This window comes from Tympanuchus pallidicinctus, unplaced genomic scaffold (assembly GCF_026119805.1).
Source record: "Tympanuchus pallidicinctus isolate F22 unplaced genomic scaffold, pur_lepc_1.0 scaffold15, whole genome shotgun sequence".
Lineage (NCBI taxonomy): Eukaryota > Metazoa > Chordata > Aves > Galliformes > Phasianidae > Tympanuchus > Tympanuchus pallidicinctus.
In genome coordinates this window covers 34006565-34021140 of record NW_026294669.1, presented here as the reverse complement: position 1 = coordinate 34021140, position 14576 = coordinate 34006565, and the positions used below count along the sequence as shown (strand labels likewise).

Here is a 14576-nt window from a genome sequence, read left to right as displayed (position 1 = left end):
GGCCAAAACACAGGAGCAGACCAACCTCAAGAAGCAGCTGTACCTCAATGGAGAAAACAAGCACAAGAGGTTCACAGTCTGCTGGAATTGCAGCACTCTACAGCACCTACCTGCTCATGTCCTTTACCACCTTTGGCTACAGATATTCTCAGGTTACACATTGGTTTCTTTGGGGAAGCCTCCAAGCATGACACTACTGCCTGCAGACTTGGGAACAGCTACAGAGGCTCTACTCAAGAGCACTGTCATACAAGACACCAACCTGCCTGCATAAACCAGCATTAAGAAAGTCAAAACCCAGAAACCTTCATTTGAAGAACTTGGCACAGCAATCAGGACAGAAACATCAGCTCCCATTGCACAGCTCCCCCCGTAACCTCAGCACTGCTGAATACTCTGAGCAGTCAGACTTTTTGCTTCAATGCCTGTTAGAAATTTCCCCTGGAGCATCGTTTGCTATGGATATGCACTCAATTGAAAAATAAATTCAAGTTTCTTTTTATTCACTTTTATGTCCCACGCATAGAAATTCAAGGTCATTCATTGGGAAAAAAAGAAAGTACCACCATTCAGTTGTGTAGCACTTAGAAAAGCTTATTCCTAACTGCCTCTCTGTCACACTACCCTCTCTGGAAGGCCCACTGTTTTCTCCCTCTCTCCTGCACCACAATGAAGCCTTACTTTCAACTACTTGAATCTTTCACAAGAGTATGAATAAGATGCAGGAAGGCACTCCCTCCTCTTACAGTTCCAGGAAACCTAATTAAGTGTATATTTGCATTTCCTGTAGGCTTTTTTTCTCCACCTGATTTCTCACTTCACTTTCTCTTCTGCACAGAAACCAATGATTCATTTAGGCTAACAACATTAAGAGATCTGCACACCAGCTCTCAGAAATGTACACCCAAAGATTACAATTGAGCTTAAGATATAGGAAAAGAGTTTTTTACACAGAATTCAAACAGATCTCACAATTAAAAGCTCACCAGCTCCACAGAGCTCTTCCTATATCCATGCTTACCAAACCTCTGCAGCAAGCACAGTGCTTCATGTATTTCTTCAAGCATCCAGAAAGCAGGACAGAGGAATGATGAACATGTGGAGTAGTGCTTGCTACTGCTGATCCAGTGCTGTGCAAACCTCAGAGCTTCTCAAGCCCTTTCACAGCCAAGAAGGCTGACTGCCAACCAGAAGCAAGCCCAGGAGCAGCACAGAGCTCTGCACCATGCTGGTAGGGCATCCCAGGGAGGTCTGAAAGGCAGAGAGGTGCCAGAGCTTCTCTGGGGAACATGCATGGTGCAGGCAGCCCAGACCCTAACCAGCTCCTCATCAGCCAGTCTGATGTCCATGAAACATTAATCAATCAGGTGCAAGAGCACACCTACATCAAGTGTACTTGCAGCATCCTGTAAGCACTTGCCAGAAGCAATGCATTCAGCTGGACCTGAACTGGCTGACATCCCTGACACAGACAAGTCGAAGCTTCAGCAGTGAAAGAATCTCACTGAAGAAAGAATCTCAACGAAGAATCTCACTGCACAGCATTACACCTGCATACATCACTCCAACACCAGTGGAATGCTTTAGTTTAATGGTTCCAGATGCTACAATGAAAGGGTGAAAAGGCAGGGACTGAACTTAAACCTACCACAGACTTCGGACAAACTGAATGCAAAGTGGTGATGACTCACAGCAACAGCTCTCAGAACTTTATGAAAGCTACACTACACACAAGTAACCAGAGCTATTTATAAATGATTTCTCAAACAGTAATTCTCCCTAGTCATGACAATTCTCAGGACAGAAATAGGAACACACATTCCTGACAAGCATATAGGCATATGGCTTACGATAGACCCACGTGGATGTTATATTCAGTAACACAAACCATAATCGAGATGTTCTGCTCTCTCCCCTTCCCCCAGCTCAGCAAGGCAGGACATAAGATGGTTTATTTACTACCCTCACCACTGTGTCAGGCCACGTGCTTCCCACTGCAACACAAGGGCACAGAATGAAAGGGGTATTTCCTCAACTGAAACGAACATTCTCACCCACAGCAATACATATTTCTCCCTGCTTTTGGCCCCAAAGCCCCTCTTCTGCTTCTGTCCCTGTTTAATGTTAAAAAAGAAAAAAAAGTGAAGACATGAATGCAGCATTTTCAAAACAATGTCTCAGAATTTCAAGAGTGCTTAGAATGTCTTCTTTTAATTCTATTCTCCACCTTGCAATTTTCTCACCTACCACTATGACAAGTGATATTACAGTACCTAAAGGTTTGAAAAAAGCCAAGATACAGATTCTCCTGATTTTTATTTACAGAGCACATTCACCTCATGTGACCAGTTTCTCACTCCCTTTCCTTCAGGATTGTACAAATGCACACTTGAAACATTTTCAACTAAATCTGGTTGTAAACTCAGACACATTGAAGATGACCGAGGAATAAACAACACTAACTCAATATCTTAGGACTTAAGTTATTACAACCTGACATTTGCAAGCAAGTAAACAGCACCAGTAAAATAAAACTGGATGATGTTTAGATGTGGTTGCTCGAACTGCTGCTTTTTTTGCAGTGCATTTGTGATCAATACACAAACACATGGCTACAACTGACATCCTGGCAGGACTGCTGTTTTTAATTCAATCTCATAGTCATGCTCATTAGATAACACTAATCTTACATGACACTTTGGCTCACACATGGTTTCAGAAAGGATCTGCCATCAAGCTCAGCACTGCAAAGCTTTGAGCATCCTGCAGGAGCAAGCAAGTGGCCACTACTTAAACTTGATGAAGCAACCTCTTAGAGATGAATTTACAGTTCTTTTAGCACAAAAAAAAATTGTGTCCACACTGTCAATCTCAAGGCACAGCACATCCTGACACATCAGTCACCACTTGGCCTCTTCCCAGCCCAAACCTTCTCACACACTGCAAGCAGCTACATTATAATCAATCATACCTACATTAGGTAAATCATACCTACATTATCACTTCTTCCCTCTTTCAAGGCAGCACCAGTCAGGCTGCTGATCTACAGTTACCTTTCAGAAGATTGTAAGCACTGTCTACACTTAGCAGTGGCTGTGGTCACAACCATCCAGCCTGCAGACAAAATGCCACTCATCTGTATTCCAGGCTGTGCACACAAAACATGGAGGACAGTGGTGTTATCACTGTGACAAAGGCATCCTTCAAGGAGATCCCATAAAGCTTTCCTGGACTGCACTCCCTGTCGTCACAAGTAAGGCTGTCTTCACCCCCAGATAAAAACACAAAACAAAAACAGAAAACAAAACACCATAAAACAACACTGTCAGGGTGATGCCTGTAATCAAACTGGCCAAGACATCTGCCTGCAGAATCTGTCAGACCATTGCCAGCTTTCCATGGGTTGGGAATAGGACAGCATCACTCCAGCACACCATCATCCTTGAGCAGGCAAACTGCTTCCACACCTTGGTTCATACGTCATCACCAGCTTCCAGGGCTAGGTGGGATTTAGGATATGGTGCCAAAATCATCCTCAGCTAACCTTCCAATACAGCCCATCATATGTATTTACTGCCCCTAAGGCCAATGCACAGACCAGCTGTCTGCTGTCTCACAAGTTAATGCCCAATTTGAGGCCAAAAAGGATACAGATATGTTATGGAAACCAACACTATTAAGAGGTACAACTGAACCTATTCAGATCTCAGCACAACTGCTGGGCCTTTTCTTGTCTCCCCCTCCACCAGAATTTATCTTCCTTTACGTGAAAGACTACTTTTCAATCCACAGTTGCCAGGAGATCAAGTTCAGCCTTTCAGCTGTACCGCAATCTCTGTGTTTGATGCCTCCAGCCTATAACGAACATCAGTAACAAGTTCTCCTTACCACGGCTCTTACAGACTCCCCTCAGCTCGGCCTCCAGTCCTGCACAGCCCCGTACAGCTGCACACCCAAAGGGCTGTTTCAGTTCCATACAATAAAGCAGCAAAAGGGACCTACACTGGTCTAGATGCAAGCACCCACCACGCACACACACTCTCAGCAGGCAGTCCCTTGCTTCCAAACTCCTCCTGCAGACCTAGACAACGTGTCCTGAAAATACCAGCACCATCACAACATACCACTCAGGCTTCCAACGCTGCAGATGCTGCTTTGGCTGACAGACCTTTAGTGGCTGGAGAGAGTTTTAGCAATTTTTGTACTCATCTCAGTACTCATCCAGCTTAAAGCGAACCATAAAAGATGATATTCCCACAAAGGCTTTGCTAGTCTAGCTACCAGATATTCCACTCACTCCCAGCACAGTTACACTGAACTCATCTAATTCTGCCACCAGTTCTCATTTCCATCCAGCGACCATTCAAAGCAGACTGTCAGCTGCTCCTACAGCTCTTTTGGAGGGCCATGTGATACACACAATCAGACCATGATGTAACACTCACGCTCGTCACAGGATGCTGCCAGTGACCTGCTCTTAATATCTGCCAGTTTGGCCCTCAGCTCATTCAATAGTTAGCCTGTGCTGGTTTTATAATGGTAATAGCAATTACAGTTTCAGTAACGATTTCCTATAGCTTACACTCCTTGCTTTCCCTGCAAAAGAAGAAAGATGCACAGGGTTTTAGTCATAAAAGTGAAAAATGCAAATGCTCTAAAGGTACAGTAGAATTTTTTATGTCACTTCAACTACAATTTCTGGTGTAACATGAAGTGCATTCATATTATACTGCTTTTTTTCCTCTGAAGTCTGCACTTGTAAGCTAATGAGAATCTCAGAAGATATACATTTAGCATTTTAGTTTTGTAGTTTATTCTGGCTGAAGAGCCTGTTTCATTAGTCTGATGCCCTTCTCCCTTCAGAATTGAAGCCAAGTGCAGACTTCCAAATTAAAAGTCACAAGTAATCTCATTTTTTTTGCATCAGTTTAAAGTGATTTGAAACTCTCTGTCCTTACAGAACTATAACTGCCAGAAAATTGGGAACATAATGTCTACCTGAGGCACTTCCCACTGCACTGAAGCCTTAGCAACTGCAGGGAAACCATGCTCCAGTGTAAAGCCCTCCATCAGAATTTACCCTAATTAGAAAAAGCCACACATAAAGCAGTAGTTCAGTAATACACTCAACCAAACAGTTCAGAGCAACTTCAGGACGCTGATACAAGCCCAGAAAACATGAATAGTTTGTTTAACTCATACAAATCCTAACCTTAACAGCTTACACACCAACAGCAATATACTCACACTGGGTCACTTTTAGCAGAACCATCAATCTAAACAGCATATTCCAGTCTACTAGATCAAGCTGCACAGCTCAAGCACTGAAGCACTCAACTAGTACCAGAAGGAGTAAATCAGGCTTTAGGCCCACTATAACTGCAAAGCACCAGCACTTTATCTAACAGATCATCTGAGCTACAGAAAAGTGCTGTCCTCAATTTCAGTTTAAAATAGTAAAATTACACAGCCTCACACTACCTCAAACACAAACTACCTCAATTGCCCTGAACTGCCACAAAGCACCAATGCAGATGCAGATGTAACAACTTAAACTAGCCTTCCTTACACAGTGCTACAAAAACAAGGGGTCTATTTTTCCATTCTCAACTTCTAATGAACACCCAGTGACTCTAAGTAGAAGAAAAAAATTCACAATACATATTTTGCTTGTTTTTAAAACTTTTAAGTTTAATGGTTTTATCTTTACCATTAATAACACAAACACTGGCATTACTTTTAGGATTTACTTTCCTTTCACAGGCAGCTACAGTTTTTCTCTATTTGACATATAGCAATACTTTTCTCCCTTGAGAGATATAGATTTGATGGGTAGACTGTTTGATGGACAAGTAACCAGTTGTGAGATTGCACCCAGAGAGCAGTGATCAATGGCTCAGTGTCCAGATGGAGATCAATGACAATTTGTGTCCCTCCAAGACCAGTACAGGGTCCACTGCTCTTTAATGCCTTCATCAGTGACATCAGCAGTGTGATTGGGTGCACCCTGAGCAAGTTTGCAGATAACACCAAGCTCCCTGCTGTGATCAATATAGCCAAGGGATGGGATGCCACCCAGAGAGACTCTGACAGGTTGAGCACTGTGCTCAGGTGAATCTCAAGAAGTTCAATAAATCTGAAAGCAAGATCTTGCACCTGGATCACGGCAACACCCACTATCAGCACAAGCTGGGGGATGTCAGGATAGAGCAGCTGAAAAGGATTGGGGGTGCTGGAGGATGGCAGCTGGACACGAGCCACCACTGTGCCCTCGCAGCCCAAAGCCAGCAGTACCATGAGCTACATCAAAAACAGTGTGGAGGAAGAGGATTTGGCCCTCTGTGCTGTGAGACCTCACCTGGAGAGCTGTGTCCACATGGGGAGTCCTCAGTACAGGAGGGATGTGGACCTGTTAGAGCATGTCCAGACAAGGGCCACAAAAACAATGCAAAGAATGGAACACCTCCCTACAGGGAGAGGCTGAGAGATCTGGAGCTGTTCAGCACGGAAAAGAGAAGGCTTTGGGAGACCTGAGAGCAGCATTTCAGTATGTAAAAGGGGGCTGCATGAAGGAAGGGGACAGACTCTTTAGCAGGGTCTGATGTGACAGGACAGGGGGAAATGATTTCAGACAAAAAGGGGGGAGATTTAGATTGGATATAAAGAAGAAGTTGTTATTGTGCTTTTTTGGTTTTGTTTTTTTTTTGTTTTAATATTTTTACAGAAAGGGTGGTGAGGCACTGGAACAGTCTGCCCAGAGAGGTGATGGAAGCCTCATCCCTGAAGACATACAGCATCAGGCTGGACAGGGCTCTGAGTATCATTTGGAGCTGTAGGTGTCCCTGTTCATTGATGGACTAGATGAATCCCTTCCGATTCAGAACATCCTACAGTTCTGTGATAAGCTCCACATATAAGTCACAAGCAATATCAAACACTTCTGGAAACCATTTTATAAACATTTAGTATTGCATCACTGCCAACAGGTCTAAAAAGTACAACCCACAAAATTGAAATGTAAGTTCCTTTCACCTTTAACAAGCAATTTATCTCGTACAGACACCCTCCGAGTGGAATCAGAAGCTGGGTTGGATGCACGGGGTCCTCTGACACCATCATCCCGCTTCAACTTGCTTGCCAGAGTGAGCATTACTGCTGTCTTCAGTCTAGAAAAAAAAAAACATAAGAATGAAGTCAATTACCAATACTCAAAGCATTAGGGAAGGGGAAGTACAAAAATAGACCCATGCTACACAGCTCTGGCCATATTCTTAACAGTCAAAGAAAACAGATCACTTGACTGCAGCTAAAGACGTGGACAAACTATAGAGTTTGAAGAACAAGACTTTGTTTCAGACCAGAACACTGACAGCTGAAGCAAGGAGGAAGTAAAGTTTTTGCTGGCAAAAGGTCAGACTTTCATCACTGTTTACAACCTTGTTTCATTGCAGCATCTACCACAGCGTATCGAATCACAGCGTGAATCCCACTGCCACAGCCAGACAACCTGTTCCCACCATCCTCATCTGTATCTCCTGTAACAGCATTTAGAACTGCTTTCTGCATCCAAAGAAGAGAGGAAGGGGAGGGCAGTGCTTCCTGGAACTACTCTGCAGCACTGGGAAGTGAGCTTTGAGTCAGACAGCAGCACACAGCGAATGGAACAGATTTAAACTGCCCAATAGTGACAGGATGCACTCTTCACAGCACAGCCATAAAGGTGTTACATGTGGACATTTGGTAACTGAAACAAAGAGAGATTTTTGCCACGTCAATCTTCCACATCAGAAGAGGACTATGATGATCAGTCACAGCAGGAGTCGGACAGAATGCCAAATTCTTAAAAGCAAAGTCCTCTGCCTGAACATTTTGATGCTATTCCTACTTTAAGGCAGTTCATTTAAGAAGTTTCACTCTTGTTAGAAGTGTGGCCAAAACCAAATTTCTACTGACAAGATCAATACCCTTTAGGCCTCACCACCACTAGAATGGTAATGTTTACCCTTTAATCATACAGTCTTTACATGAGCTAGTCTGAACAGAAGACCGGACAGATATGGTGCAGCAGTTCCCAAGACATGAAATAGGTGCTCATGCAACATCAGTTGAGATACTCACAGTGCAAATGGTCAAGTGAAGGAACTACTGAGATGAAGATGAGCATAACATAAAATGACAAGACTAGAAACAAGATTTTTATGTCAGCTCCAGCTCTACATCTCTCATTGCTTCTTTCTTCCTAAGCATGCCTTGAAATCAGCAGGTCAACAGTAACAGCAGTTGCTTTGCTGATTGTGTTCGTTCCAGCCTTAAAGAAATCAGGTGGGAGAAAAAGCTTCCCTGGCCTGTCAGTCTCCTTGGCATATCTGCAGAAACAGCCTAGCTGCTCTGCAGGTTTGTGAGAAAGCTGAGGGATTTATAACAAACCACATCAGCACCTAAGTACCAGCATGGGGAAGAAGAGAAATCAAACAACTGCTGTGACACTTGGGCATTCAAGGTAGAGGACTGGAATTAGATGAGCTTTAAGATCCCTTCCAACCTAAGCCATTCTGTGATTCTGTGTAGAGGAGAACATAACAGATAACTGAGTAATGGGGTTTAAAAGAGAGGAAAAACATGTGTTTTACAAGAGTACCCAACAGCACCACTCCCTGATAAGATACACAAGAAGGCCAAATTATCTGAGGCTGATAGGTACATGTCTTACATTTCAGATCCAGACTGAAAACAGTAAAACCTGGAGCAAACAGAAATCCAGGTTGCCCAGCTGAAAAAGGCTCGGTTGTGTTTTTCCCCCCTTCTCACGCTGTCCCAGAGACATAAAATACGCAGACAAAACAGTCTGCTTTCCCACGAAGAAAGGCAACAGCCGGTTTTAACGAAAGGAGTCCAAAAAAAAAAAAAAAACAAAAAAAAAAAACAAAAAAAAAAACAAAAAAAAAAAAACCACATACACAGAAGGGAAGAGACAGGAAAACGGTGACACGGGCTTCTAAAAGCAAACAAACAGTAACAGAAACAGAAATGAAAACCTACGAACTGCAGACAGCCTCCTAAAGGCACCACGTCCAAACGAAACCGGTATCAGCAGGCATTAAGCACCTCGCTACCTTCGTCCTAAAAAGCTGCGGCAACCAGAAGGCAAGCACCAAGGGGCCGAGCCCCAGCGCTGCCCCCCCTTCTGCTGACGGAGCCCATGGGGGGGGGGGAGTTCCGCAGCACGCAGGGACTGCACGAGCTCCCTGCAGGCCCGCACCGCCGGGCCTCTCGTCCCTCAGCCGGGGGCAGGCAGACCCAGCCGGTGCTCCGAGGCCTAGCAGGCTGGTACCGCACGGGGAGACGCGGGCGGGTCCGAATCCAGATCCAGAAGCGTAAGGGGCGGCTCGCACCTACCTGAGCGCGGCGTCAGGGCCCGGCTCCCGCGGCCAACACCATCCCGGGGCTGGCCCGGGGCAGGGGCGGCGGCGCGGCTCCTCCTCCCTCAGCCGCCCGCCCGCCGCGCCGGAAGTGGGCGAGGACGTGGGCGGGGCTTGTAGGCGCCCCCTCCCCTCCACCGGTTACGAGGGCTCTGCCTGCTCCCGCCGTCGTCTCGCGAGAGTTGGGGTTGGGCTCGGCCGGCGCCATTTTGGGCGCTGTGCCCTTAGTCTCGTAACCCGTTCCCGCGCTAAGTTAGTGGAAGCTGAAATCTGTGTGAAATCACGAGATTACGTTCAGTAACGGACAGGAAATGACTGGGATATGCCGCTTCAAATACCGACGCCATCGTACCTAACTGGAGTTTATCCATCCCATTGCATGCAATGAAAAGGGGAACCAAAACCAAGCAATTAGTGGTTAGAAGGTTTTATAAAGCAAACGTGCAGACCAGACACAAAGTTCAGCAGGTAGCAACTAAATACCAGTTCCTGAACATTCACGGGAACACAACTGCTTCCTTTCTAAAAAGTAAATCAGCACCAGGGTTTAGCTTAATTAAATCTATTTAATCCAACATCATTAACCCAGAACCCTTTTTCCTCCTCTTTTTTTATTGGCAGGATTGGCCTGCTGTAGAATTGGCACGACCCAAAAGTTCCTTCCCTCTGATGCTTTGTGGACCTCTGTTGTGCTGTATAAAGCAATCCTTTGCTAAGACAATACTTGAAGCAGCACCACATCGACTCGGATGCATCCTTCCAGACAAGAGATCACAGAGTAAAGTAGAAACAAGGAACAGCATGGAAAAATACTTAAGAAGCAGATCTGAGCTTTTCTTCATCTTTTCCATACCATTAATAGGGCTCCAATTTACTTTTTTTTTTTTTTTTAACCTACAAAGGTCAGAACCTTTTCTCAGAGCTTTCCAGAAACACAGCTGGAATTCCTTATTGCTTTTGATAGCACACAGTCATACTCTGGATGCAAGAGGCCATTTCTTAAAACCTGAGCCTTTAAATGCCTGCACCAAAATATTCTGCTATTACGTTTTCCTGATAGATCGTTTTCCATTTCCTCTAAGCTTGGCATAAAACACAGCCTTCTGTTGTGTGAACCTACCTTCTAAATTTCCTTCTCGAAGGTTATTACATTTACCTCTCCAGTCTATGGATTCTGGGACTGAAGATATTGGGACATTTATCTGAGTAAAGGAGTGACAGTGCATGGTGTACCACGTGTCAGCTGCCCTTTCTTGGCTGTCTCAGGGCAGTAAGGAAGCCTCCATTCTGAAACGAAAACAGAAATCAAATGAGAAAGAAGCAGCATTCCCAGCCTCTTCTGCAGACACCTCTGTGGGAGTGCAGAAAGAGAATCAGGGGACGTGGGCTGCTGGGGGGACTTGTCCACGAGCAGAGAAACGGGGTTGGGTTGTGACTACAGAGGTAACACCCTCAGTAAGACTTCAGGAGTCCAAAGGAAACAAGAAGAAAATCATCACTAATTCACATGGCAGCCTGGAGTCCCAAGAGCCTTCAGCAGCTATCTGTCCTTCAGCCCAAATTGAGGCTTTGCATGAGAATGAGTAATCCACCAACCACTCACACACGTGCAGAAGTCACCTGCAGATAGAAGCGAAGGTTATTTGTCAAAAAACCCTTTTAATCAAAGCAAATGAAAAGCAATCAGATCTCACTGAACATCACCTCCTCCGAGAGCAAGACAGTAACATCACAGAATGATTCCTGACGGTTCCCGGTATAATATATACGGGAATTAGTGTGAATTATGAACAGCCCTGAATGGGGGGACAATTACAATATCAAGAGCACTGGTAAAAACGGGGATTTAGCAGTGATGAACATTCACAGCCCCTGTTTGTCATCCTCTGCCCTCTCCGTGTGTTCCATCACTCTGCAGCTGGCTCTGGCACAGAGCTGCTTCACAGAATCACCCAACAGAAAGCCTTACCCATGTTGTGAAATCTCTCTTCCTGGAACCATCCAGGACTCACCCAGGTGTGTCCCTGTACAGCTTGCCCTGACTAGAGTTTGGCTGGATGCTCCTCGGGTTTCATCTGACTTGAAGGCCTTGTGTCCTCAGGAAAAGAAAAAACACAAAAGTTTCAAGTTTCTGTTTCATTTTGGCTATTTTCCACAACAAATACCCTAAAAGTCAGTACAGCCCTACGCATTACTATTATTTTGTTTTAATTCCAACAGAAACCCACCTTCTGGCAGAACCTCTTCTGCCACAGCAGCCTTTTAAATCATCCTTTCTTGTGACAGCCTCAGATGAATCAGCAAATTGCTTACAGTTGTGCATAATTCTGTAGGCTATGTCAAGCCCTGGCAGCCATGCCTGTGAGATCTCTTCTGCTTGGTGCAGTGCTACAAATCAGCTCCTAAGCTGCAGATTATTGGAGGAAGTATTGGTTTTTGCACCACCAACAGTGCACAGTCTGTGGGTGATGTGAACCTGGATTCTGATGGAAGAGTTGGGGGCAGAAGAAGTTTATAAAGTGATGCAGTGATGAAACTCAACTGTTGACTTTCTTAAGAAACAGAAAATCTCATCTGCGTGTTTTGGATCTCCTTGCTGTGGTTGGGGAGACTTCTTGCCCCTGGTGACACCGTGTGTGACCTTCACAGCTTCACCAGCTCCCTTCCTCTGGTGACCAGTCTCCAAAGAAGCATCTGGGCCCAAACTGAATGATGCACTGCTCATCCATCCTTTTTCTCCTCTCCCTGCAGGGTGCCCTCCTTCCCCAGCACTCCTTTTCCTATCCTTGTGGTTGATAATTAAATCACACAGGGTTCTTCTGAGAGCTTCTGGGATGGCCAAGCCTGGAGCCTTTCCCACGCAGGACTGGGATGCTTTAGGCTTCAGACATCCCGTATTCGGTGCTACCCGTCCTGGACCAGCAGGCAAGGACATCCCCAGCCACCACAGCCTCCATTCATCCCAAAAGTGAGCCCCAGGAAAGGTGTCAGGGTGCAGCTTCAGGTGGCATCAGCACAGGGGTGAAGTTCTGCCAACTTCATATGCCCAACAGCCATGTTGGTATCATCCCCAAACGATTCTGAAGGGATGATACTACAGCAAGACATTGTGCAAACATGACGGCAGCTTGTCAGTTTAACGCATTTATTTCTTTTTTCATGTAAAAATAAATTATCTATACAAGTAAATATATGTAACACGGTGTGTAATAAATAGCGAGTACAGAAAATAGATCTCTTAAATACTGTGTTTTGAAAACCAACAAAACAAAGATACAAAGATGCTCATCCTCACTGAGCAGTAGCTTTCAAGAAGCGCATTTCTTTACATCTTCCTTAAATATTTATAAATACGTGGTACAAAAAACCCCCACAAAACCCACAATAAATTAAGAGACTGTTACAAAATTGCTCCCTAAGCTCACATCAATGAGACAAATAGGAAAATACAGCCAAGCAGTTCCATGAAGCAGCGTGAGAGCAGCCGGTGCTCCTGGGCAGATGCGGGGCGCTGGGGCTAAGTGCAATCCTCGCGCTGGGCTGCGCACCGCAGGTCGTTCAGGATTTGGAAGATGTGCAGGATGGCCGAGGCCTCCAGGCAGCCGGCGGTCTCCTGAAATGGGAGCAGGGGAGGTGAGCACCAGGGATGGAGCAAACAGGACCTGGAGCTATCATGAGTCCTTGGCCTCTCGCTGCTGAGCGCTGCAGGTTGCAAGGGCTTCCCTGCGTTGCTTGGGGTTGGGAAGTCAAGTTGCTTTATACGAGCGGTCAAAACTCTAGCCATGATTGGAGGTGCTGAGGAATGCCTTTTTGGCTGCTTCTTAATGGAGGGATGCAAAAAAGGCTCTAGCTTGCCCTTGATTTGCATACTCTGAAGTGGAATTTAGAGCTTTTGAATACAAAGCGATGAGCTGTCTGCTCAGGAGGCCCTGGAACCACACCAGCCGTCCTGCGCAGCATCCTGACTTACCTTCTTCTTGGCTGTCTCCAGCTTCTGCAGCCAGTGCCTCAGTTTCCCAGAGGGCTGATGTGAAGGCGCTTCGAGGGCCAACTGCAAGGAGAGTGATTGTAAGCACCAGTGATGCTCATGGTGCTGCCACCAACACCGACGCCACTGAGCTGGGGCTGCAGGGCTGGGGGGACACTCACGCAGTCTCGCAGGTCCTGCCGGACTTGGGTAAGGAAGGCCAGGGGCTGTTGGCACGTCTCAGCCATCCTCTGCGTTGTGGGGTTTGTGAGCATGGTGATGGTGAGGTCCAGCTCAGCCTTCACCAGGGCGATCCGGTCAGGTACCTGTAGGCGAGAGCATCGTGGTTACAGATCAGAAGCTGCCTCAGGGCGCAGAAGAAGAGGGTCCTGCTTGGAGGAGGGGTTCCCCTTCCATAGCATCGTCCTTACCGACAGCTCAGCCGTGTTCCACTTCCGATGGAAGAGTCTGGTGTTGCATTTTCGGTTTGTTAATAGCATGATGTCTTCCTGGAGGTGAAACATGAGAGAATGGGGACAGATTGAAAAGCTGCTCTTGGATTTTGGGCTTTGTTGCACAACCCGCTTCCCCCCCGCAGAAATGTGAAACCAGCACAAAATTCATCATAGCCATACCCTATCGGTATGGGCAGGATGCAAGCATCATCCAAGGGCGGGTAAGTGCTGCTGCTCACTGTGCTAGGGACTGCTGTCCCCAAACTGCCTGCAACACATCCAGCTTGTCCCCACACAGAAACACCCCGAAAACATCCATTTTGCTGCTCAGGGCCTGAAATTCAGCTGCCTCTCTGCCTCACTCCCCTCCAGCCGATGCCCCCCAGCCCAGGGCTCATTGCCCTAGATACTCACAAACTGCTCCTTCATCCTCTGCACTGCCTTCAACTCCGAAGGTGCAGGGAACTGGTACTTGGAGAGGCTGCAGCTCTTCTTCGGGGTGACCCGAGGGAACGCATCCGCCATGAGGGCCCCCAGGGTCCCCACCAATATCATAGTGACCCCGTAGCATACCATCTTCGAAGCAAAATTAAACAAGTATAAGAAGAAATAGAATCAGTGAGTTGGAGTCAAGTCACTCCTCCTGCTCCTCTCAAGTCACTCCTGCTGCTCTGCCCCATCTCTCTGGCTTTTAAGCAGCGGGCTGGATTGCACTTTCAGCTTGACAGGAAAATC

General features: G+C 46.1%; 2 protein-coding genes across 4 annotated transcripts in view; both read right to left on the bottom strand.

Annotated features, from left to right (window-relative positions):
- The window catches only part of UBE2F (ubiquitin conjugating enzyme E2 F (putative)), a 65241-nt gene extending 55703 nt beyond the window's left edge, over positions 1 to 9538 (bottom strand). For all 3 annotated transcript variants that reach the window (XM_052675039.1, XM_052675041.1, XM_052675040.1), the window contains exons 1-2: positions 9397 to 9538; positions 7033 to 7166 (exon numbers count right to left, since the gene is read on the bottom strand). In XM_052675039.1, the coding sequence (XP_052530999.1) occupies positions 7033 to 7150 (118 nt within the window). In that variant the 5' untranslated portion in view covers positions 7151 to 7166; positions 9397 to 9538. The remainder of the gene's footprint in view (positions 1 to 7032; positions 7167 to 9396) is intronic.
- A 2983-nt stretch (positions 9539 to 12521) lies between these two features.
- On the bottom strand, positions 12522 to 14454 carry LOC128076824 (interferon lambda-3). The gene is made up of 4 exons (XM_052675042.1): positions 13818 to 14454; positions 13569 to 13712; positions 13390 to 13470; positions 12522 to 13032 (listed from the first exon to the last, which is right to left on the bottom strand). Exons 1-4 carry the CDS (start codon positions 13908 to 13910, stop codon positions 12937 to 12939), a joined length of 414 nt encoding a protein of 137 aa, XP_052531002.1. The 5' UTR covers positions 13911 to 14454; the 3' UTR covers positions 12522 to 12936.
- Positions 14455 to 14576: the final 122 nt, after the last annotated feature.

Excerpts from the sequence above, each read along its gene's own strand:
- LOC128076824 (XM_052675042.1), bottom strand. The coding sequence starts at position 13,910 with ATGTTTCACCTCCAGGAAGACATCATGCTATTAACAAACCGAAAATGC. Across the intron at positions 13,713-13,817 it reads GGAACACGGCTGAGCTGTCG|GTACCTGACCGGATCGCCCT; the intron begins GTAAGGACGATG and ends TCTCGCCTACAG. Across the intron at positions 13,033-13,389 it reads TGGAGACAGCCAAGAAGAAG|GAGACCGCCGGCTGCCTGGA; the intron begins GTAAGTCAGGAT and ends CTCCCATTTCAG.